We start from the raw sequence: 23,786 nt of genomic DNA on the forward strand, positions 1-23,786 counted from the left end.
TTTTTTTTTAAGTTTGTTTATTTTCAGAAAGAGAGTGCAAGCGGGGGAGGAGCAGAGAGAGAGGGAGAGAGAGAGAGAGAGAGAGAGAGAGAGAGAGAATCCCAAGCAGGCTCTGCACTGGCAGTGAGGAGTTCCACGCCGGGCTCAAAGAACTCACAAACCATGAGATCATGATCTGAGCTGAAATCAAGAGTCTGACGCTTAGGAAAAAAAAAAAAAGTCTGACCCCTAACCAACTGACCCACCCAGGTGCTCCTCAAAGCGTGTTTTTCCTTTTAATTTTTTAATGTTTTATTTATTTTTGAGAGAGAGAGTGAAACACACTTGAAAGAGCACAAGTGGGTGAGGGGCCGAGAGAGACAGACAGACAGAATATGAAGCAGGCTCCAAGCTCTGAGCTGTCAGCACAGAGCCCAACACGGGGCTGGAACCCACAAACTGAGATATGACCTGAGCCGAAGTTGGACGCTTAACGGACTAAGCCACCCAGGCACCCCCCCCCTTCAAAGTGGGTTTTAAATTGTTTGGGGGTGGGGTGCCTGGGTGGCTCAGCTGGTTAAGCATCCAACTTGATTTCGGCTCAGGCCATGATCTTACGGTTCATGAGATGGAGCCCCACTTTCAGCTCTGCTCTGACACTGCAGAGACTCCTTGGGATTCTCCCTCTCTCTCTCTCTCTCTCCCTCTCTCTCTCTCTCTCTCTCAAAATAAATGAATAAACATCTTAAAAAGTACAAAGAAAAGCAAATGACAATCTTTTTTAAAAAAATGGTTATGGGGGTAAGAGGAGGAGTGCGCATGAAGAAGAAAGGGTGGTTTGAAATAGTTTGGGCTCAAAGGTCTGCAGAATAAGGAACAGAATTAAGTAACTGGGAAGGGCCTGGCGCCTGGGCCACGCCCACCTCGGTCCGCAAAAACCCGCCCCTCATTGAGGGCTAGGTCAGCTCCACAAATCACCAATCAGCCCCACCTCGTCTTCTAAATCCCGCCCAAGTCACCTGTGTTCAGTTTATCACATTGCGAGTGGCCTTCTCCCTCCTTGTGAGCCGACTCTATTGAAAGCCCCACTTCACTAGGCCTTGTTCCAGCCTATCAGGGTAGAAGCGCTGACCAGTGTACCTGATTCGGCCAGAAACATAAAAGCTCTGGTTATTCTTTCTTTAACCAATCACATTCCAAACCCCACCCCCTAGCACAGCCCCAGCCTATCAGCTTTCAAGGCTCACCAGCCTTCCCCTGTTCGGTCGTCCGCTCGCCTGACGGCTTGCTGGACTACATTTCCCAGGAGGCGTCGCGCCCGCGCCGCACTACTTCCGGGCTGCGAAAGATGGCGGCTTCCTAGTGAGCGCTCGACTGAGTTGGAGGGAGGCTCCGGCTACGGTGAGAAGCGGTTGGGTGCTTGCGGTCCAGTCCCTAGAGGTCCAGCCCCTAGCCTTTCCTGAAGCTTCCGCCTTCAGCTCTGGTTTCTCCTGCAGTTTTCTGGTTTCTCCTCCGTCTGTCTTGCTGAAGCTAAAGCATTGTTTTCCTTGGAGATTGTGGGGGTTGCAAGGCGCACAGAGACCACGGGGACATCAGCCCACACCCATGCCCAGACAGGGAAACTGTTGGTGTCCATCCTCAGGGACCTTTAACACCTAGATTCTTGCCCTTCCTTTGTGCAGACACCCTCTAGACAGCCCACTGTCCCCTGGAGACGAACCCAGAGGTAATTATTATTACTATTTAATTATTTTTCTTTTTTTTTCTTTTTTCTTTTTTTTTTTTTTAAGGGGGCACCTGGGTGGCTCAGTCGGTTAAGCCTCCCACTCTTGATTTCGGCTTAGGTCATGATCTCTTGGTTCATGAGATCAGGCCCTACGACCGGCTCCGTGCTGAATGTGGAGTCCACTTGTGATTCTCTGTCTCCCCGTCTCTTTCCCTCTCTCTCTCAAAATAGATAAATAAACCTTTTTTTAAAAAAGATTTTAGTTTTAAGTAATCGCTCCATCCAGCGTGGGTCCCCAACCCACAACCCCAAGATCAAGAGTGCACGCTCTACCCACTGAGCCAGCCAGGCCCACCCCAGCTAATTATTCTCTTCACCTTAAAATGAAAACTGTCAGTTATTTTACCAGCAAAAAGAGGTTTGGGAGTAGCAGAGAATTGCAATGCAGAATACAGGAGCTATAGTAAAACCTTAGGCAAGCCCAGAACAAAGGAGAGGAGTGCTCTTTTATAGAGGAAAGGGGAATTGGGGGGGGCTGTTAAAACCCCAAAATCCATTAGAGTACACTGGGAATTTGCAGTTTAGTGGCTTTTCACTGGCTAAGTTATGACAGTCTGTCATTGGCTGGGCTGTTGGCCAGGCACGGAGAAAATCTTTCATTTTCTTGCAGGATTAGTAAAATACAGTCTTCCTGTTGGGAATGCGAGGTCTCTCTCTTGCGGTTGGGGTCTACGTTTGTAGTAGTGCGTGAGAGCGCCCCCTTTTGGCTTCTGCACTCCATTTTAAATGAAGTTTCCTGTATTCAGTTTCCCACAGGCATAGCTAGACCCAGGTGGGCAGAGATACAGCTGCCATTCTCTGGGTGAGCAGCACTTCAGGAGGGCTGCTTGGAGGCAAAAGAGACTCCTGGAAGCTCTTGACTTCTACCCTCCTAGCTCTGCAACTCTAACGAATCCCTCTTCCCTAATGGCACTATTGGAAGTCCCAGAGATGCCCCTCACTGACCTGTGTTGGGTCATGTCGCATCTCTGAGCCATTCGTGGTGGCCAGCATTGTTCATTGGCCAAGGAGAGGGGCGGGGTTATCTCTGCAGAAAAAATGGGAGATCGTTACCTGAAGTCAGAGTGGATGCCCGGCACCCATTCCACAGATGAGGAAACTGAGGCCAGAGAGGAGTGAGTTTTACAGTCATTAGGCAGTTCGTGCCGCGTCCTGCCCAGTAACCAAATGTTTTTAAAACCCCTAAGGGGAGGAACCTGGCTTCCCCCAACCCTACTCCATCCAGCCACTCAGGGGCCATGGAGGTGGCAGAGCCGAGCAGCCCCACGGAGGAAGAGGAGGAAGAGGAGGAGGAAGAGGAAGAGGAAGAGTCAGCCGAGCCCAGGCCCCGCACACGCTCCAATCCTGAGGGGGCTGAGGACCGGGCACTGGGGGCCCAGGCCAGCGTGGGCAGCCGCAGCGAGGGTGAGGGTGAGGCAGCCAGTGCTGACGATGGGACTCCCAATCCTCCCGGAGCTGGCCCCAAGCCCTGGCAGGTGCCCCCGACAGCCCCCGAAGTCCAGGTGCGGACGCCAAGGGTCAACTGTCCAGAGAAGGTGGTAAGTGTGGGGCTTGGCCTGTGGCTACGAGGTGTTAGGGAACCTTAGGTTTAACGTTCTTGCCTTTCGAGAGTCACTCTGCAAACAGTCACTCCGTAGGCGTTTTCTAGAGCTGCGACAACAAATTACCACAGGCTGGATGACTTAGCACAACAGAAATCTATCCTCTCACTATTCTGGAGGCCAGGAGTCTGGTATCAAGGTATGGGTAGGGCCATACTCCCTCTGGAGGCTGTAGGGAAAGATCCTTCTTTGCCTCTTCCGGTCCTTGGGGGCTCCACACGTTCCTTGGCTTGTGGCCACATCCCTCCAATCTCTGTCTTTCACACAGCCTTCCTGTCTGTGTTGGAGTCTTCTTTCTCTTATAAGGACACTTATTGAATCAGGATCTTTATCTTATCTCAAGACCTTTGTCTTCGTTCCATCAGCAAACACCCTAATTTCAAAACAAGTCACATTCTTATAGGGCATGTCTTTGTGGGGGATGGGACTCAATTCAACCTGCTATACCAGACATTCGCTGGCTCATTGATGCCCTCATAAACCCGGACTCCTAGGCTAGTTTCCCCCGAACTGCTATCTTCCAAAGTAGATTGCTTGGCTGAGAACTGAGAAGGCGGGTCCATCATACCACCTTTTCAGACAGAGCTGCTTAGAGAGGGCCCGTGCCGTGCGGGCCGGGGTTAATGTCCAGGCACAGTGCCGTCACCTCCCTCCAACCTTCTTGCAGATCATCTGCCTGGACCTGTCAGAGGAAATGTCGCTGTCAAAGCTGGAGTCCTTCAATGGGTGAGAGGAGCATTTGGGGGCTTGAATACGCAGCCGCGGCTTGGGGCTGAGCCCAGAAAACTCAGGGCTTCCTCTCTGAGACCCACACAGCTTGGACTGGCTTGGGGCTCGGCGCCATCAGAGTAGCAATGACACCTGATAACAATAGAGCACAGCCCGTCAGGGCTCTGTTTCAAGCATGTGAGAGCTGTCATGTGCCTCCCACATCACAGCAATGACTCAGAAACTCTGAGAAGTAAAGTGACTTGCTCAAGACCTCACAGCGAAAAGGCAGAGCCAGGATTCAGACCCAGGCCTAGCTGACCCCGAAGCCCGTGGCTTGAGCAACTGAGTCTCTGTGGGGCTGGGTGGCAGGGCCTGGATGGGGTCTAAGGAGTCCTGGGGGATATTGAGGACAAGCCTGCCTTCCCCTCACTGCTCTCCCTAAACATCTGTGGCCGAGTGAAAGTCTGGGGGAGACCTCATGCGGATCCATTGTGAGACCCAGGCTGGCCAGAGGAAGCCATTTGGAGAGGGCAGAAGCTGGAGAGGGGCGCCTGGGCTCTGCCTCCTCCCCGCGGCAATACCTGGGCCTCCAGTGCTTAATCGTGGAGTTAGCAGACGGTTCCCTAGGATTGGCAGGTGAGGATACACCCTCCAGGCCAGGAGGCCTTGCCTTAACTCTCTCTGCCTCCCCAGCTCCAAAACCAATGCCCTCAACGTCTCCCAGAAGATGATTGAGATGTTTGTGCGGACAAAACACAAGATCGACAAGAGTCACGAATTCGCACTGGTGGTGGTGAATGATGACATCGCCTGGGTGAGGCTGGGGCAGGGATCGGGGCGCCTAGGGGCTCCCCGGGGGTGTGGAAGTGCCTCGCTGAGGCTTGTGCTTCCCCGCAGCTGTCCGGCCTGACCTCTGATCCCCGCGAACTCTGCAGTTGCCTCTATGACCTAGAGACGGCTTCCTGCTCCACCTTTGGTATCCTTCCAGGCAGGGTGCCCTGTGGCGGGGGCTGGGCTGTTCTGTTGTCTTGGAACCCGCAGAAGTCCAGCTCAGGTCCAGACCCCAGTTCTGTCACTACAAACTTGGGCAAGTAACCTTGAACCTCAGTGTTTTCATCCCTCTGTAAAACCTTCTTCCCCCTAGGGTTGCCGTTAAGGTAACGTGTGTGTATTTTTGAGAGAGAGAGCACACGCGAGCAGGAGACTAGCAGAGGGAGAGAGGGAGACCCAGGATCCGAAGCAGCCTCCAGGCTCTGAGCTGTCAGCACAGAGCCCGACGCGGGGCTCGAACTCATGAACCGCGCAATCAAGATCTGAGCCGAAGTCAGACGCTCAACCGACGGAGCCACCAGGCTCCCCTGCTGTTAAAGTCATAATACAGGAAAGAAGAAAAAGGAAAAAAAAGCTGATTTAGACTCTAGATGTCAAAACCACACTCGTGGTGTGGAGTATTCTGTGCAGGACCAAGTATACAGTTGGTGCTCAATAAATGGCAATACGTGACTGAAAAGTCACAATCACCGTTATAACTCCCCCAACCTGGGCACATTTTATGTTAATTTGAACACAAAAGGCTCACATGCAGCCCAAAACTTAGATAGAAAATAAGTTAGAAAACAATGCTGTGGGGCGCCTGGGTGGCTCAGTCGGTTAAGCGTCCGACTTCGGCTCAGGCCATGATCTCGCGGTTCGTGAGTTCGAGCCCCGCGTCGGGCTCTGTGCTGACAGCTCAGAGTCTGGAGCCTGCTTCGGATTCTGTGTCTTCCTCTCTCTCTGCCCTTCCCCTGCTCACGCTCTCTGTCTCTCTGTCTTTCAATAATAAATAAATAAATGTTAAAAAAAAAAAACAAAACAATGCTGAGTGTTAGGAGGTAGGGAATGGGGACACCCCACCCATGGCTCTCATTGTGAGGACAGCTGCCCTGGCTGGGAGGGAAAGAGGAACTTTGAGTCACCCAGGGTTTTCAGGGCATCCAGTGCTGGCTTTCTGTTTTGTGATCTATGCTGAGGGAAAACAGGCTCAGACAGGGCAAGTGACTGGGCCAGGGTCACACAGCATGTCTCCTGCACAGTGGTACCCAGCAAGTGTGAAGGTGCTTAGGCTCTCCTGTCACCAGGATGATGCTCTGCCCATGCTCTGCCACCAGCCTTCTCCTTAGCATCCCTGCCAGATCTGGAAGGTCTCTTCAGCCTCATGTAAGTACTGCCTTCCCCTCATCTCGCCTTCCATTTTAGTCTGCGACGGCCCTGAGGTCCCCCATACCGTTGTTTTAATCCAGGGGGCAGCAAAGTGTCCGTAAAGGGCCAGACAGGAAACATTTCCGGCTTTGCAGGCCATGTGGTCTCTGTCACAGTGACTTTGATTCTGCTGGAGTAATCTGAGACCGGTCACAAACCATACCTATCCCAAGTAGCTGTGGCTGTGTACCAAAAAAACTTTACTGATGAACACTGGACTTTGAATTTCATGTCATTTCCACGTGTCGCAAAATGTTCTACTTTTGAATTTTCCCCCCAGCCCTTTAAAAACGTAAAAACCAAGTTTAGCTTATGGGCCCTAGTAGTCCAAACCCCTGTTTTCCCCAGCCCCCTAAAATGGGTATGGACCTTGTTTTGCGTCTTCCATCGTGATTAACCTGGTACAACTGTCTCAGCAAATTTTGCCGGTGAAGCCGTCCTGTAAATACTCAGTGGAAGTCATGCTGGATCAAAGGGGTGTGTATTTTTAACCTGCTAGGCTCTGCCAGAGAACCTTCCCGGGAAACCAGCCCTGTGTACCTCCCCCGGCACCGGGGTTGTTCGCGCTGCTGAAGGTTCTGTCTGATGGTGGCAAGGGGTCACCTGTTGCTTTCGCTGTGCTTTTCTTTGAGCCTTTTTTTTCATTCATTTGTAAGCCAGTCAGTGTTCCTGCAGTGATTTGTCTATTGGTCCCCTTTGCCTGTCTTCCTAAGGAGGTGTCAGCTTTTTTCTTATTAATGATCAGATTTGCTTTTCACATATTAAAGACATCAGCCCTCTGTCTGCCTAATGCCCTCCGCCTAACGTGAGATCCAGCTGTGGCCGATGGGGGACCTTGGTGCTAACTTAGCAGATAAGATTGGGTCCCCGCCTTAGAGTCTTCTGGCTTGGTGGGACAGGTGCACCTGAGGTCAGCGATGCGGGGGGGATGTTCAGGATCGTGAGGGTGGTCAGAGCAGGCTCCAGCTTTGGGGTCAGCGAAGTCTCCCTGATAGAGCAGGAGAGGTCAGGCAGAAGGGTGAGGCTGGGGAGGCAGAAGGAACAGCATGTGGGAAGGCTCAGAGGCAGCAGTGAACTTGGGAAGGGTCATGTGGGGCTTTGCATGCCCATTGAAGGCCTGGGCTCTCTGAGGGTGACAAGAAGGGCGGATCCCCAGTGTTCTGACCTGTGCCCCACCCTCCATTATGCAGCCAGCAGAAGACTGAGCTGCCAGTCACGGAGAACGTGCAGACAATTCCGCCCCCGTACGTGGTCCGCACCATTCTTGTCTATAGCCGTCCGCCCTGCCAGCCCCAGTTCTCCCTGACGGAGCCCATGAAGGTGAGTGAGGCCCGGGAGAAGGAGGGATATATGCAGCCAGCAGAGTGGTGGCTAGACCTGAGGAGGGACTTCCTGGTCACGAGAGCTGGGTGCCTCTAGGCAGGTTCCCAGAGTCCAGGACAGAAGCTGGGGAACTGTCATAGGGGCATGGGGTGACTCGAGCCCTGAAGGCTGCTGTTCTGCTGCAGAAAATGTTCCAGTGCCCGTATTTCTTCTTCGATGTTGTTTACATCCACAATGGCACCGACGAGAAAGAGGAGGAAATGAGCTGGAAGGTGAGAGGCCGTTGTGCGTGTGGGTGGCAGGTGGGTGTAGATGGGGTGTCTCAGAACCCACCTGCCCTGGGCCTAGGGAATCCCACGTCCATTTTGCAGCCCTGGAGCCCTGGCCCTGCTGGGTGTGGTCATTTAGTCATCCCACAACCATTTCTGCCTGGCTGCCGTGAGCTAGCGGGGGCCGTTGCGATGGTGGCCCCTTGAGCACGTAGGGTCCTGCCCACCTCATCCTTAGCTTCTCCTGCTTCTCTCTTTCTGCCTTTGCTCTCACAGGGCCCTGTGCTTGGAGCACCCTTCCCTCCCTGCCTTCCCAGGCCCTGCTGGTCCTTTATATCCCAGCCCTGACCTAGCTGTAGGACCTTGAATAGGCTATTGCCCTCTGAGCCTCAGTTTACCCAACTGTGAACAGGCGGAGTTGAGACTGGCTCCTACTGCTGCCTCGGCACCCAAACCAAAAGTCTCTGTTCGTCAGGGATGATTAGCGTGGGGGCTGGCGGTAGTCTGCATCCACCTGTGCTTCTCCAGACTAGGGGCTCCAGGCCTGAGACCTCCCGGAGTCCCTGACACGGGGTGGGTGGCAGGGAACATTTGCTGACTGCGGGAATGCCTTCTTTCTGGCAAACTCCTCTTCAGCCTTCAGAACCTATCTCTGATGCCCCCTCCTCAGGGAAGCCCTCCAGGGGCAGAGAGGGTCCGTCAGGGGAACCTCTGCGTCAACAGCCCCTCTCTGGCCCCACAGGACATGTTCGCCTTCATGGGCAGCCTGGATACCAAGGGGACCAGCTACAAGTATGAGGTGGCGCTGGCTGGGCCGGCCCTTGAGCTGCACAACTGTATGGCTAAGCTGCTGGCTCACCCACTGCAGCGGCCCTGCCAGAGTCACGCCTCCTACAGCCTGCTGGAGGAGGACGACGAAGCCACTGAGGTTGAAGCCACTGTCTGAACCATCCCCGTGCCTCTCGGCCTTCCTGTGCAGCGAAACCCTTGGCTTGGAGAATGGTTCTCAAACCAGGCTCCATGGCACCCTGATGGGGAGGGTTCCAGGAGGCCCCCGGGGCACCTGGGGGCCCTGGCAAGAAACTCAAGATTCCAGGAAGCATCCCAGGGACCCTGGGCACCCATTCCCGGTGTTTTCCAGCCCACATCCTGTCGCCAGTTTGTGAACTGTAATTTGTGTTCTTCTTTGTGTGTTTTGATCATCAAAGTAAAAATCTGAGAATCCCTAACCCAGCTCCACAACAGTTACCTTGTGTTCTGGGGTCTTTTTTGGTTGCAAGTGACAGAAAACCTACCCACTGAACAGAAGGGAGTGGCCAGGTTCTTGTAGACGAAAAGCGAAGTGCAGCTTCAGGCCAGGCTGCATTCAGTTGTTGAGACAGTAATGCCACTGGGGTGGGCCGAACTGTCTTGCGTGATTGGCGTTCAGTGTGCCCTGCTCTTCTCCCGAACCATGGAAAGGGATGTGATGGCTGTGACTGTTCCCCAAACTACAGCCCAGGTGAAGCAAGGGCTCCCAACACCTCCATGTGACTGGTCTTGCCTGGGTTAGGTAACCTTACAGTTGGGCCAGTCGTGGGCCAGAGTTGTGAGATGCTCCGGTTGGCCATGCCTCTGTTCTGCCACGGGATTACTGCTCTTTCAAGAAATAATACGGGTTTTTTTCCAGAGAAAGGGAGACCAGAGACACACAACAGGTCTACGATTCAATTATCTTCCTGGATAATGAGCGGCTGTGAATGAGAGACGGAGCATGAGTGGGGGAGGGGCAGAAAGCGAGGGAGACACAATCCAGAGCAGGGCTCCAGGCTCTGAGCAGTCAGTGCAGAGCCCAAGGGGCTCGAACTCATTGACCAGGAGATCATGACCGGAGCTGAAGTCCCCCGATTAACGGAGTGAGCCACCCAGGTGCCCCTAGCAGCTAGATTCTTATATTAAAAAGAAAAAAAAACAAAAAAACCAACTTTTCTTCCGTATGAGCATTTATTGGGCACCTATGTACCAGATCCCTGTGGTGAAACCCGTTCAATTTCACACCAGCCTGGAAGGGATTATTCTCCCATTTTGCAGATGGGAAAATGAAGGCCCTCAGCGGCCGGCACTCCAAAGTAACGGAGTCCTGTTTCCCCAGGAGTGAAAACGGGCGACACGGAGATGGAGGTGGGAGCTGTTAATTGAAACCTTACGTGGTATCTGGGTCGTGTCCGTCGGTGGAGCCCGCCTGGGCAAAACGTTCCAGGAGACATAGTGGCATGTGGGCACCTCTGGGCCCGGGACGCAGCTCCACCTCCTCCGTCAGGGTGCGTTCGCATTTCCCCGCTTTTGAGAGGAGATAATGACACCCTCGGTGGCCTCCACCCGCCCGGGTCCTTATCGGCGGCCCCAGACCCTGCCTGAGCGCCACTCGGTGTCGCGGGCCCCCGGAGGCACTAGAAGTCCCGAACCCTGATGTGGACGCGGGTGCGCCTTAGCTCCGCTCCGCTGGGGACACTACGCTCCGGAGGCATCCGGAGACCGGAGGCGAGGGGTGGAGCGGCGCGTGCGCACAAGGGAGCCGCGGGAAGTTCGAAATTGACGGGCAGGGCGGCAGGGCCCGGGGGCATCCCGGGCATGGCCGCGGCGGCCGGCCTGGCGCGGCGGCTGCGGGCAGCGCTGCGGGAGGAGGAGCCGCGGTGAGGGCGAGGGCTGGGCGGGCCGGGGGGTGGGGCGAGGGTCGTGGTCCACTCTGACCTCCCCGTCCGTAGGGCCGTGGAAGAACTGCTGCGCCGCGGCGCGGACCCCAACCTGGTGCTCGCGGATGGCGTGGCAGCCATGCACCTGGCGGCCAGAGCCCGGCACTCGCGCGGTCTGCGCTGCCTGGAGGCCCTACTGCACCGGGGCGGGGATGCTAACGCTCGGTGAGGCGGGGCCCGTACCCGGGGCGGAGTGATCCGCGCAGGGGAGGGATTTCCCGAATCCAAGGGCGAGAACTGGGAGTCCTGGAGAGGGCATCTCACAGCCCGAGGGCGGAGACTCGGGGCCCAAGGGTGGGGCTTGGGGACTTGGGGGCGGGTTCCTAAAGATCCAAGGGCGGGGGCTACGGTGCCAGATTGAGGGTGGGATGGGAGGTTGCGCTCGGGCCAAGTAGGGATCAAAGATTCGGATCTGGCGGTAGGAGCTCTAGGGTCAGAGAGCAGAGGTTTGAGTCTGGCCGAGGGTGCAGGGTCTAGGATCCAAGAGTGGTGTCTCAGGCTGGGGGGTGGGGTGGGGGGCGGTGGAGATAGGGGGCCGAGAGCCCAGTCTCCGGGGTCCGGAGGCGGAGCTCTCATTCCCTCTTCCGCTGACCTCTCCTCCGCTCCTGCCCCAGATCGGTCGAGGCGCTCACGCCGCTGCACGTGGCTGCCGCCTGGGGCTGTCGCCGCGGCCTGGAGCTGCTGCTGGGCCATGGAGCGGACCCGACGCTGCGCGACCAGGTGGGAGCCCAGCGCCCACAGTGGCGGAGCGGACCCGGAGGGAGCGAGGAAGGGAGGGAAAAGGGCCTCGGGTGCCCCCTGCTGATCAAGCCGCCGCAGGACGGACTCGGGCCGCTGGACCTGGCGGAGCAGCAGGGGCACCAGGATTGCGCACACGTCCTTCGGAAACTCCAGACTCGGACGAAGACATTGACCCGGACCCGGGCAGAGAGCCAGGAGCCTGAGCCTGAGCCCGAGCCTGGCGGTGGGTGGCGCCTGCGCGTCCTCGGGGCTTAATCTCTGATCTAGTTTTGCGTGTCTCTCTGATGACCGCTCTCTGGTTCTGTCTCACACGCGGTGCGGCCGGTAAACTGTCTGCCTCCGATTCTTTCCCTCCTCCCTGCGACTCTTTCTGTCTGATCCAACCCCCATCTCTGGCTCTGGCTCTCTTCACCCTTCCTCTCTGACCCTCCCTCTCATCCCCTACTTCAGGCCCAAACCCCTGGAGAAAGGGGCTGGACGCCAGCCCCTCTGGACTTCCCAATGCGACGCTGGGCTTCATAGCACTGGGCAGAAGTGATGGCAGGGACATAGGCCTGGAAGCGGGCCCCAGACTCCCCCGCCACCTGGCCCGCCCTGAGATTGCTGACAAGGATAGCAGCTTGGAGTACCCCCCAGGACAGTGGGACTGCAGCTCAGATGCCTCCTTTGTCACTGCGATCGAAGCTTCTGGAACTGAAGACCCAGCCCCGCACACCTCCTCCTGGGCTAGGTCATCTCCCCAGACCAAGCAGAGACTCATGCCTACTATTCGACCTTCCCAGAGGACGCCAAGGTCCCCAGGTACCCCACAGCTGGTACATCGAGCTGCTGCGGCAGACAGGGAGGCAGAACTAAATACCTGTCTGCAGGCCCTGACTCTGACTTCGCCAGATGCCTCCCCCTCCCCCCTAGCCCTCCCCGATGGGAGCCCTGCGCAGAGCCCCCCTCGGGAGCCACTGCCTGGACTTCCCCATGTTCACTTCCTAAAAGACGAAGAGTTGTCCCTCGACAGTGATGTGGCTGCCTTCTGGCTGACAGAGGATGAGGCGAGCTCCACAGGTGGCAGGGACCCTGTCCCCTCTCGCTGGTGCCCTCCAGTCCCTGCCATGACAGACCTGGAGATACTTCGAGGGCTCCGAGCACTTGGCAAGAACCCTGGCCCCATCACACCCTTCACTCGGACGTACCACCTCCGACAGCTGGAAGAAGCCCGTGCTGCTCCTGGTTAGTCTGTTCTGGGCATCCAGAGTCCAAGGAACTTCCAGGGATCCCTGGAGACCCCTGGCTCTCGGTCCTCCCTCCTTTATTCTTTATGTCTGGGAACAACCCCTTCATTTGTCTGCCTTGACTCAGTTTCCCACACACACACACCCTGCCTGCCCCAGGCTCAGACTTTTCAGGGCACAGCCCAGAGCTGGCCGAAGCCCTGCGGACAGGCTGTATCCCAGATGCCCAGGCAGATGAGGATGTGCTTGCCCAGCAGTTTGAGCGGCCGGACCCCAAGAGAAGGTGGAGGGAGGGGGTCGTGAAGTCCAGCTTCACGTATCTACTGCTGGACCCCAGGTACTTGGGGCAGGGATAGAAAATTCTGGGGTTGGTCTGCTTTGTATCCTTTTCTTTTTAAGTGTATTTATTCTGAGAGAGAGAGAGAGAGAGAGAGAGAGAGCAAGTGCACGTAGAGTAGGGGGAGAGAGAGAGGGAGAGAGAGGATCCCAAGCAGGCTCCACACTGTCAGCACAGAGTCTGACGTGGGACTGGAACCCACGAACCGTGAGATCATGACCTGAGCCAAAATCAAGAGCCAGACGCTCAACCAACTGAGCCACCCAGGCGCCCCTTTGCTTTGTATCTTTAATATTTATTTGTTTATTTTGAGAGAGAGAGAAAGAGAGAGTACATGTGCACGTGCAAGTTGGGGAGGGGCAGAGCGAGAGGGAGAGAGAAAATTCCAAACTGGCTCTGCGCTGTCAGTGCAGAGTCCGATGTAGGGCTCGATCTCACAAACCGTGAGATCACGACCTGAGCCGAAATCAAAGAGCTGGGTGCTTCACCCGCTGAGCCACCCAGGCGCCCCTGCTTTGTATGTTTAAAAGGGGCACTAGCCCTGTCTGGTCATCAGCTCCTTTATCTATAAAAGGTTGGTTAGACCCCGTTCAAGCTGCTGAGTGTCCTCGGAGAGCATCCACTGCTCTCTGCCCTGGAAGGGGCTCACTGGACTCGGATTCGAGTTGCTTTGCGAACTTAGAAACTGTTTCTGGGGCAACTGTCATCACTTCTTCCTCTCTGAGTGACCCCTTTCATCCAGGGAGACTCAGGACCTGCCAGCCCGAGCCTTCTCACTGACCCCAGCTGAACGCCTTCGGACTTTTGTCCATGCCATCTTCTATGTGGGGAAAGGGACACGGGCCCGGCCAGATGTCCACCTCTGGGAGGCCCTCAGCCACCGTCGACAGCCAGGAAAGCAGGTGTGAGGATATAGATCAGGGTCATGGCAGGGGCAGCTGGGTCTTGGGGAGGTTAAGGAAGGAGGGAATTGGAGGACAGTCCCTGACCCCACCCTGGCCCACTAGGCCTGCCCCAAAGTGCGCCAGATCTTGGACATCTGGGCCAGTGGTCGTGGTGTTGTCTCCCTGCATTGCTTCCAACATGTGGTTGCTGTGGAGGCTTATACTCGAGAGGCGTGTCTTGTGGATGCTCTAGGTACGTGCCTGACTTGTGAGGTGGGGGGAGTCATATGAGGGGCACTTGATCTACGGATTCCCTCACCCCTTTCCTCTCAGAGCTGTTCATTCATTCAGCCAATGAGCAATTATTGAGCACCAACTGTGTACCTTCATGTGCACATATTTTGCTCTTTTGGTTTGTCCCTGCTTAAGGGTAATATGCAGTGGGCTCACCGTCACTTCTGCCAGGGGGTTCCAAGGATGCCCCTGTGACCTCACCCCTAATCTCTCCAGGCATCCAGACACTGACCAACCAGAGACAAGGACACTGCTATGGAGTGGTGGCCAGCTGGCCACCCACCCGGCGACGCCGCTTGGGGGTGCATCTGCTGCACCGCGCCCTCCTTGTCTTCTTGGCCGAGGGTGAGCGAGAGCTGCGGCCCCAGGACATCCAGGCCCGTGGCGGAGTACTGGGGACTTGACCGTCCAGCCTAGGTAGAGATCGGGGTGTTTGAATGTTTCAGCTGCCCCATGCTGACATCAGCCCCCCATCTCCAGAAGGCAGCCCGGAGGGTGGGGGCAGGCAGCATGGCATATCCCCCCCTCAAGCTGAGGGAGGACTTTGTTACAGATGGACCTGCTGGAGAGGTAGTGAGCTTCCTGTCATGGGAGGAGGACAAATAGGGAAGCAGAAGTTCTTTGGAATGCTCTAGTGCTTCAGAACATGCTAACGCTTTGGCAGTTTGGTCCCGTCTGTACAGTCCGCTTTTATCTCCCAGACGCAGGGGACTCACGTGTGGGATGGACAGGGGGACTCTGCCGAAGTCAAGAGCCAGATTTCTCTGCTTCCCAGCTATGGGACCCCGGGCCAGGAATTTGTCGCTCTGAGGCTCAGTTTCCTTACTTTGTACAGTGGGGACAGTGAGGAGTGCTACCTCAGAGGGTCATTGTGGAGATGGGAGTAAACGAAGCCATGCAGTGCGATGTGTGGTTCAGAGCCCGGCACTGAGCCAGAGGCAGCCCGTCTGCCCTGGTGGAAAATCTCTTGGGGAAGGGAGGTGCCATGATGCTCTCCAGGGGCCGGCTGTGTGTGGTGATATGTGGGCAGAGCTGGGGAGGTCGACAGGGTGTGGGTGAGCGACCAGCCCTCCCCAGGATAGCTGTGCAACTCGGGCCTCCGGACATTGTTTCTCTGCCACTGTTTCCTCCACCATAAAATGGAATAAATAACCGCCACTTCCTGGCGATGCTATACCACATCAGACTTCACATATGCTTAGAGCTTTAGTAAATGCCAAGCTGTCATCCTGGTGAGGTGTTGGCGGGATCATTTTAGTTTCCAGAAGTAGCTTCTTCAAGCTTTCAGTGTATTTAGATTTGGGAGGATCCGCCGTCTCATTGGGTTGATTCCCCTGCCCATCATCGTGGCTCGGCGAACCAGGTCCTGAAGGGGGCGGGAGGTAACCTGCGCTGAGGTTCCCACCCGCCTCGATTCCTGCGGGCTGAGCCCCTGGCTACTCGTGGGGTGTGGCTGGTGTGGTAATTAGGGGCCAGGCCTCTGGAGTGGGTCGGGCTCTACCATTTTGTGTGTGAGTGGGGGGACTCAACCATTTTAACCGAACCAAAGAAACTTCTCTAAGCTTCTCGTTCCTCACGTGTAAGACCCGGAGGGCTCCCAGACCCGTCTCTTGGTAAAGTGATAGCAATGAAAAGTGTGCCATATGCCCAGGAATTCACCAAGAAGTCACTGGGAAAGAATCCAGAGACCCCACCCCCACCCCCCAAAAAGACCCCAAAGAGATGGGCTTTGTCTAACAGGGTTTCCCAAGGTGGACCCTAGTGTCATTTGAGGCCAAATTATTCTTTGCAGTAGGGGCCGTCCTGTGCATTGTAGGATGTCAGGACAGCATCCCTGGGCTCCACCCACTTCCTCCCATCCCCAGTTGTGGCAATAAAACATGTCTCCAGAATTTGCTAGGGGGGAACACTGTCTCAACCAGAACCCCACGCTAAACTAAAGATGGGCTCACAAACCAGTGGGGAAAGGACCAAAGATGCAGTAACTAAAGGGACAATGCTCTCCCCTCACCGTCCACACAAGCCTCGAGACACATTAGAAAATACAGAAAAGGGGCGCCTGGGTGGCTCAGTCCCTTGAGCAATCACTTTGGCTCAGGTCATGATCTCAGGGTTTGTGGGTTTGAGCCCCACGTGGGGCTCTCAGCTGTCAGCACAGAGCCCACTTCGGATCCTCTCTCTCCCTCCCCCTCCGCTCCTCCCCCCTTCAAGTGTGCGCAGATGTGCCTTGGCTCTTTCTTAAAAATAGACATTAAAAAAGAAGAAGAATATAGAGGAGTGGGCGCTTGGATGGCTCAGTTAAGCATCTGACTCCGGATTTCAGCTCAGATCACGCAGAGCCTGCTTGGGATTCTCTCGCTCTCTCCTTTCTCTGCCCCCCCCCCCCCCCCCCCACCGCTCCTGCTCTCTCTCTCAAAATAAGTAAATAAACTAAAAAGAAAAAAGTAAGAAAATATAGAAGAAATCCTTCTGCCCAAAATGAAAACAGACAGATTCATTGGCTCCAACATAAAAATTCTTCACGACAAAAGTGGCCTCAAACCAAGCTGGAAGATAAAGTGGATGGAGAGTAAAAGGTACCAAGTTGCCCTGTAGCGTGGGATAAAAGGGACTGAACGAACATGGTGTCAGGCACTTGGCACAGAGCTTTGTATACAGGTGGCACTCAATTATGGCTACTGCAACCCACGCAACAGCTACTGATCCTCACCTTAACCGCTGTATGAACCTCAGTTGGACGGCCTCCTGCCTTCCAAGGACGGGGAGCTCACCGCCTGTCTCTGCTCTGGGAATACTGCCCAAGAAGCCCCTGCATTCTGAGGAGGGAGGGAGAACTCGGGAAGTAAGCCTGGACAGCCAACGCCCTTCCTTCTCTGCAGTTCAGCTCTGAGTGGGTGGGACCCTCATCAGCCCAGCCTGCAAGATGGGGAAACTCAGGCTCAGGACGACCCTGCCCTGCGGTCACCCAGCACAGGTCCGGACACTCAGATTGTCGCTTCTTTTTATTGAGTTACAAGTTGAGATGTGCAGGTTCAGTGGCGCCAGCCCCCCCATCCCTCCCCTCTCCCTTGGGCAACAACAGCTCCCAGCGCCAAGAAATGGGGGGTGGGGGGGGGGGTCTCGGGCAATGAGGCGGGGCCCCGAGGGTCCCAGGATCAAGCACGGCTGACACGGAAGACAGAAGGGGGGTGGGGGGGCCTGCCTCGGCCGTGGCGTTGAGGGGCAGGGACTTCTGTACAAGGTCATCCTCCACGGGGGTTCTGGCTGCGGCCCCAAACACCGATGGGTCCGGCAGGATGGAAGCGGAGAGCGGTGTATCCACTTGGCTCCGGAGAATGCCGAGCCCCACCCAGCCAGCCTGGGGGCGTCTCCCTGCCCTGACTCCGCCCCCCGGCGCGAACAGCCCGCCCAGGTGGTCCGCGCGGCGGACGTGGGGCTGCTCCTGGCTTCCTCCTGCTGCTCCGCGGCTTACCAAGCGATGCCCGATGCCCGGCCGGCCCAGCGGCTACTTCTTCTCTTCTGGGGGCGCGGGCAGGGGCTCGGGCAGGGCCTTGGGCGAGGGCTCGGGCTCCCAGAGCAGGAATTCATGGAGGAGTGTGTTGACCGTCTCCGGACACTCCAGCATCACCATGTGGCTGCCTTCATCAATGAGCTTCAGGAAGGCCAGCAGCAGGATCTGCGGGGAGGGGCACAGGCTCAGGGTGGCCAACGTAGAATGGTGCCTCGTGGGGCACCCAAGCCCACCCGCACGCCACGCCTGCAGCGTTAGGAAGTCCCTCCTATGCTCTACCCTTCATCCCTCTACTTCCATCCAAGCTGGACGCAGAGAATTGCCTGCCGCCCCAGTGGAGCTCGACTCAGTATTCATTCAACATTTATTAGGTGCCTACGATACGTCCAGAGCAGGCTTTCTCAACCCCAGCACTACTGACATTTAGGGCCAGATCATTCTCCGTGGTGGGGGCTGTGTCCCATGCCCTGTGGGATGTTGAGCATCGTCCCTGGCCTTGACCCACTAGATGCCAGTTAGCAGTGTCTCACTCCCCTCAGTCCACAGTGTGACAACTTTAAAAAGCCTCCAGACACTGCCTCATGTCCGTAGGGAGCAAATTCACTGCTGGGTGATAATCCCTGAGACAGACAGAAAGGCAAGGTCTCTCATGCCGGGAATCTTAACCTTGGCATTCCTGACACTTGTTAGGGGATCATTCTTTACCGTGAAGCCATTCTGTTCATCAAAGGATGTTGAGCAGCATCCCTGGCACCCACCCACCGGATGGCAAAAGCCCCTCCTCCCCATTCATGGCAACCAGAAAAGTCTGCGGGCATTTCAGGGGCATCCGGGTGGCTCAGTCGGTTGGCCGTCCGACTTTGGCTCAGGCCATGATCTCAGGTGGGTTCGAGCCCCGTGTCGGGCTCTGTGCTGATGGCTGGGAGCCCGGAGCCTGCTTCGGATTCTGTGTCTCCCTCTCTCTCTCTCTGCCCCTCCCCGGCTTGTGCTCTGTCTCTCTCTCAAAAGTAAATAAACATTAAAAAAAAAAAAAAAAAAGGCCGCAGACATTTCTGAGGTCCCCCGGGGGCCAGAATCCTTGCTGGCTCAGAACTGCTGGTCCAGAGCTATTCCAAGTGCTGGGGATCCCACAACACTTTCCTGGTAGTCTCTGACCTAAAGATCCTCCGGCCCACCCTCTCCCAGAATTCTGCATTGCGTCCCTGGTCACTTACACAAACCCCAGCGGTAAAGAGCACCTTTGATGTGCAACGGGGAAAGCACATAACCTAATACCTGTCCAGGGCAGCCCCACGTTCTGGATTCCTCCCTTAATCTTAGCTCTCAGTCTCCTGGGGCTGGAGCACAAGGCAGAGTCCACCTGGGGTGCACACACGGGGGGGATCTGCGGGGCGTGGGGGCCAGGGTGCCAAGGCCCTACCTCAGCCATGCGCTGGTCTTCCTCCACTGGCACAAACTTGTCGTGCATGCCATGGACGAGCAGGACGGGCACAGTCAGCTCAGCATGGTAGACCTCATCGCCTTCGGGCCAGTACTGGCCGCTCATCATGGCTCGCAGAACGAAGGACGACACGTTGAACGCGTTGCCCTCTTTTAGCAGCTGCTTCTCTTTGGCTCCTTGGCGGGCAAAGCCGGCCCTGGTGGTGGGGAGGCATTCCTGGGGCCCTCATGCCAGCTTGGGCCACCAGGGGTGCCCCGCAATGCCAGTCCAGCAGTACAGCGCCCCCTCCCGCCCAACTCAGGGAGATGCCAGGGTCGGCCAGGGCCAGGGTCACTCACTTGAGAAAGCTCCAAGCCAGGCAGGGCGACAGGCAGTGCAGGACGCACGTGGGCATGTTGAAGATGGAACAAAAGCTGGGTTCCAATGCCGTGGGGCCCCCACCATTGATCATGATCACCTTGTGCACCAGGTCTGGGTACTCGTGTGCCAGGAACGTGCAGAAGGAGACACTGTCGGTGGGGAGGGGGGTGGTGGGGAGGGTTGAAGGGTGGGAGTCAGCAGGATACAGTAAGTGAGGGAGTTCATGCCCTCCCTCACTCAGAGGCAGGTCCTCGAGGGCCAACATTCCTCCCCGGGGCCCCATGGGCACTGGATGGGAGGGATGGGTGTGGCATTTGAAATGCCCCCAAATTGGGGCGCCTGGGTGGCTCAGTTGGTTAAGCGGCCGACTTCGGCTCAGGTCATGATCTCGCGGTCCGTGAGTTCGAGCCCCACATCGGGCTCTGTGCTGACAGCTCAGAGCCTGGAGCCTGTTTCAGATTCTGTGTCTCCCTCTCTCGCTGACCCTCCCCTGTTCATGCTCTGTCTCTCTCTGTCTCAAAAATAAATAAAAACGTTAAAAAAAAATTAAAAAAAAGAAATGCCCCCAAATTGCAAGACTATATATGTGTTGAGGGTAATTTTTTTTTCTTCTTTTTTGGAGACAAGATCCAAATCCAGAACTTTCCTCAGATCCTCAAAGCCACCATGACCCCCAAAGGGGTAAGAGTTACTTATTGTCAAGTGTTAAGGAAGCAATCCAATGAAATCCTTTGGTTTCCCAGAGAAGGTCCCTGTTTCCTATGTATCCCTTCCCTTTAAGGATAGTCTGTCTCCAGCTTCTGAACGTGGCACGTCAGCCTGCCTTATGCAGGGGGAGAGGTGCAGCCTGAAGAGAGAGCCCCCAGGGGTCCAGTTCCTGTGGGCTATAGCCATTCTGTTTTGTAAACTAGTAAACTAGTAACTAAGTTCACCATTGGGTACATTTGTAAATTATTTAGCAAATAAAGTTTTACTGGAACACAGCCACACCCATTGGTTTACAATTATGGCTCTCTTTTTGCTATGGCGAAAGTAGAGTTGTAAAGTTCCAACAGAGATGACCATACGTCCTGCAAACCTAAAATGTTTACTCTCTGGCCCATTGAGAAAAAATTTGCCAACCCTTGCTGTAAAGAGGGACAGGATACGATCAAGAGTGAGGTGGGCTTAACTGTGCCAGGGTGGCTCAGTCCAGTAAGTGTCCGACTTCGGCTCAGGTCATGATCTCACGGTTCGTGGGTTTGGGCCCCACGTCAGGCTCTGTGCTGACAGCTTAGATTCTGTGTCTCCCTCTCTCTCTCTGCCCCTCCCCTGCTCACGCTCTCTCTCTTTCTCAAAAATGAATAAACGTTCAAAAAAATTATTAAAAAAAAAAAAGAAAAAGGAGAGAATAGTACCCCTTGGCAGTGATCAGGCACCAAGGTCCAGTCTCCAACGGAGTGAGCACTCACCTAAGTGCCAGATGGTGTTATCTATCACCCCTTTAAGGGAGAGTGAAAATTACAGCAACCTGCGTCCTTGGAAAAAGACTTTACGGGATTCTAATTAGCCCTTCCTTGGAGGCCTTGGGGTCTTCAGAGCAACTGCTTTTTGAACTTGAAGACAGTGGTTCTCAGCCAGGGGTGATTCTGCCGGCCAGGGGGCCCGGGGCAATATTTGAAGACGCTTCAGATTGTCATGAACATCACCAGGCCGTTGCGCCAGTGGCAACCAGCGGGTAGAGGCTAGAGATGCTGCTGCCACACATCCAACAGCCACATGAAAGCCCCTCACGGAGAAGAAAGACCTAACCCAAGATACCAGCGGTGCCGGGGCTGAGAAACGCTGCTTTAAAACAATATGAAACGATAGCAGTGGCGGGAATCCCTATCTTGTTACAGATGTTAACGAGATGTTTTCAAGGAGAGGAAGCAGCGTTTTGGCGAGGGGGTGTCCCGTCCTGGCCGCCCCCGCCCCTCTCCCCCCCCCCCCCATCTCTCACCCCCATCCCCGCCCCAGCGTCGGCTCACCCGTAAGAATGTCCAATGAGCACGTTGCGCTTCTTGGCGTAACGCTTAAAGATGGCGCGCATGTCCTCTGCCAGCGCATAGAAGGTGTAGGCTGCGGCCACCTGGGGCGCGGAGCTGGCCCCGTGACCGGCCAGATCGGGTGCCACCACCTCGTAGCCCAGGCGCACAAAGAAGTCCAGCTGTTCCTTCCAGATGGCCAGGGAGCCGCCCACACCGTGGATGAAAAAGAGCACCACATCGGCCTGGGCACCTTTGCAGCTTGTGATGCGCTTCTCACAGTCAATGTGGATGGTGCGCTTGGGGCGCCGGGTTCGCCGCCGGCGGCCACCACTGCCACTTCCGGCGCTGCCCGAGCCCGAGCGGCCGTCACTGCCTGCCGGGTCCGCCAGCTCCACCTCTAGGGCGGCCGGCGGCTCCCCGGAGCCATTCTGCCCGTGCAGGAGGTCAGCACGGGGTGCCCGGCCCAGGTTCTCCACCAGCAACCGCCCGTTGCGGTACACGGTAATGCGGCGCTGGCAGCGGACCAAGCCAGACCGGTCCCCCTGGGCAGCATCTGGCAGTGGTGGAGGTGGGTTGGGGGCTGGAGCAGGCCCGGCATGCTTCACCCGCAGCACACGGCCAGGCTTGACCTCCACAAAGGTGTAGCCATCACTGGACTCGACGCTCTCCAGCGGCCCCACAGCGTTGGGGGGTGCGCCCAGTAGGCAGCAGAAGATCCCGTCGGTCACCCCGGTCAGCATGGCGTGTCCTGGAAGTGGGGCCACATCCATCTCAGGGGTCATCTACATGAGGAACCCTCCACCCCCACAGCACCCAATCCCTGCACCTGGGGCAGGTGAGCTGCGCTAGGAGGTACCTTCTGGCCCCCAGTGTTTGGAGGGCGACAGCCAGTCAAGCACCAAGATGTTTAGTCTAGTCAGTGCCTGCATGGTGGCTGGCCACCCTCCTGGGCGAACCTAGTCTATCCTGGAGAGAAGGACCTGGCTATGGCTGACCCCAAGAGGTGTCCATAGGGAAGGTGGTATAGTCAGGGGGTGCTTCTTGGAGGAGGAGACATTGTAGCAAATGAGGACACCCCCCCCCCCGAGCTGAGGATTATAGCAGTTATGGCTTCCTAAACCCATTCATTCATTCATTCATTCACTCATCCATCCATCCATCCATTCATGCACACACTCTCACTAACTTACTTTATACTTCTGAAGGCACCTAAAAAGGTGCAGATTCCAGCGAGCCCCCATCCCAGGCCTCTGAACCTGGCTCCTGAAAGGTGAGGCCCTCAGGGAGGGAGTTAGGGACTGATCTCCAAAAGGCCTTGTCCAGCTCCCCGAGACCCAGACTGGGTCTGTTTCACAGAGGGACAAGCTGAAGCCCGGACACTCTGTACGCCCCCCCGACCCCCAGTCAGTGCTCTGGTTTCTGGGGGGTCTGACACACAATCCCCAAAGGTGATGAGGATGGAGAAGGTAAAACCCTCCCTGGGGGCCTCCAGGCCTCCATCCTGCTCCCTGGGCTACCCCCCCCTTCCGTGTCCATGGCAACCACAGGCTGTTACATAACTCAAGGGGGATACCCGTGCAGCGCACCCCCATTGTCTAGGGCCTGGAGATGGGACGAACCCCTCCCCCGCCCCCGTCCCCATCCTGTGAGCCCTGGGGATAAGACACGCCAAAGGCACGGCCTGTGATGGCCCAGACTTGATGATAGAGGGGGAGCAGGTCTCGCCTCTCACTCCACTGAGATCCCAACCCTGGATTGCGGAGGGGGACGCAAATGCGCCACGCCAGGTCCCCTCCCCAGAGGCAGATCCCTGCCTCTCGGTTGCTAGTCAGCCCTGCGGCGGGGTTGAGGCCACTGGGGCTCCGTGGGTTCCTAAGAGCCCGAGCACTGGCTTTGTGCACACCCCCTTCCGAAGTGGAAGCCTCGGGGACCTCGTGTCCCCCTTCCCAGAGCCCACTCCCCGCTCACCTCATCTAGGGCCCCGTAGCCCAGGGCAGGGCGGAGGAGTCCCGGGCGGAGAATCCTGCGTCCGCCTGCGGCGCCGTTTTACATGGTGGCACGGGGTCGACCCAGGCGCGTCTACGCGGGCAGCCTCGGGCCCACGGCGGTCAGCGCGGGGGCATCCCGCGGCCGCTCAGAGAGCCGGCCCTTTAATTCTCTCTCCGGGGGGGGAGGGCCGCATGCCGACGGTCAGGCACCTCGGCCAATCACAGCTATGAACCGACCTGGCCTAGTTAGACTGCCAATCATAGGCCGCAGCTCGGGGATGGAGGCGGGCTCATGAAGTAACGACCCCGCCCCCTTTAGGGGCTTAACAAGGTGGAGGGAGGGATTGGGCCTGGCC

General features: G+C 56.4%; 3 protein-coding genes across 5 annotated transcripts; 2 read left to right on the forward strand and 1 right to left on the reverse strand.

Annotated features, from left to right (window-relative positions):
* Positions 1–1,282: 1,282 nt before the first annotated feature.
* Positions 1,283–9,151, forward strand: BABAM1 (BRISC and BRCA1 A complex member 1). Its single transcript, XM_015540437.2, has 10 exons — positions 1,283–1,380; positions 1,662–1,705; positions 2,953–3,303; positions 4,034–4,092; positions 4,771–4,891; positions 4,975–5,053; positions 6,249–6,273; positions 7,506–7,635; positions 7,824–7,910; positions 8,650–9,151. The coding sequence occupies exons 3-10, from the start codon at positions 3,004–3,006 to the stop codon at positions 8,851–8,853; spliced, it is 1,005 nt and encodes a 334-aa protein (XP_015395923.1). The 5' UTR covers positions 1,283–1,380; positions 1,662–1,705; positions 2,953–3,003; the 3' UTR covers positions 8,854–9,151.
* Positions 9,152–10,517: 1,366 nt separating this feature from the next.
* ANKLE1 (ankyrin repeat and LEM domain containing 1) lies at positions 10,518–14,538 on the forward strand. Its single transcript, XM_042978520.1, is given in 9 exon segments — positions 10,518–10,579; positions 10,652–10,804; positions 11,254–11,359; positions 11,459–11,607; positions 11,865–12,604; positions 12,766–12,943; positions 13,686–13,825; positions 13,907–14,080; positions 14,338–14,538. Coding segments are annotated over 9 exon segments (1,890 nt in total). The 3' UTR covers positions 14,526–14,538.
* A 2,567-nt stretch (positions 14,539–17,105) lies between these two features.
* ABHD8 (abhydrolase domain containing 8) lies at positions 17,106–23,718 on the reverse strand. Of its 3 annotated transcripts, none has more exons than XM_042978524.1 (6): positions 23,411–23,718; positions 22,633–22,705; positions 21,443–22,190; positions 19,412–19,582; positions 19,053–19,269; positions 17,106–17,797 (listed from the first exon to the last, which is right to left on the reverse strand). In XM_042978524.1, the coding sequence occupies exons 3-6, from the start codon at positions 22,180–22,182 to the stop codon at positions 17,627–17,629; spliced, it is 1,299 nt and encodes a 432-aa protein (XP_042834458.1). In that variant the 5' UTR covers positions 22,183–22,190; positions 22,633–22,705; positions 23,411–23,718; the 3' UTR covers positions 17,106–17,626. The 3 variants fall into 3 exon arrangements, with proteins under 3 accessions (XP_042834458.1, XP_042834457.1, XP_042834456.1); XM_042978523.1 differs by having other exon boundaries at positions 22,633–22,787; XM_042978522.1 differs by lacking the exon at positions 22,633–22,705 and having other exon boundaries at positions 23,411–23,717.
* Between the last annotated feature and the right edge of the window lie 68 nt (positions 23,719–23,786).

This window comes from Panthera tigris, chromosome A2, assembly GCF_018350195.1.
Source record: "Panthera tigris isolate Pti1 chromosome A2, P.tigris_Pti1_mat1.1, whole genome shotgun sequence".
Lineage (NCBI taxonomy): Eukaryota > Metazoa > Chordata > Mammalia > Carnivora > Felidae > Panthera > Panthera tigris.

What these genes read in the sequence shown, in the direction of transcription:
- BABAM1 (XM_015540437.2), top strand. Translation starts at nt 3,004, where the DNA reads ATGGAGGTGGCAGAGCCGAGCAGCCCCACGGAGGAAGAGGAGGAAGAG. An exon ending in TCAACTGTCCAGAGAAGGTG is followed by an intron (nt 3,304 to 4,033) that starts GTAAGTGTGGGG and finishes ACCTTCTTGCAG; the next exon opens with ATCATCTGCCTGGACCTGTC. An exon ending in GGCTTCCTGCTCCACCTTTG is followed by an intron (nt 5,054 to 6,248) that starts GTATCCTTCCAG and finishes CATCCCTGCCAG; the next exon opens with ATCTGGAAGGTCTCTTCAGC.
- ABHD8 (XM_042978524.1), bottom strand. Translation starts at nt 22,182, where the DNA reads ATGCTGACCGGGGTGACCGACGGGATCTTCTGCTGCCTACTGGGCGCA. An exon ending in CTCATTGGACATTCTTACGG is followed by an intron (nt 19,583 to 21,442) that starts GTGAGCCGACGC and finishes CCCCACCGACAG; the next exon opens with TGTCTCCTTCTGCACGTTCC. An exon ending in AAGACCAGCGCATGGCTGAG is followed by an intron (nt 17,798 to 19,052) that starts GTAGGGCCTTGG and finishes CCCTCCCCGCAG; the next exon opens with ATCCTGCTGCTGGCCTTCCT.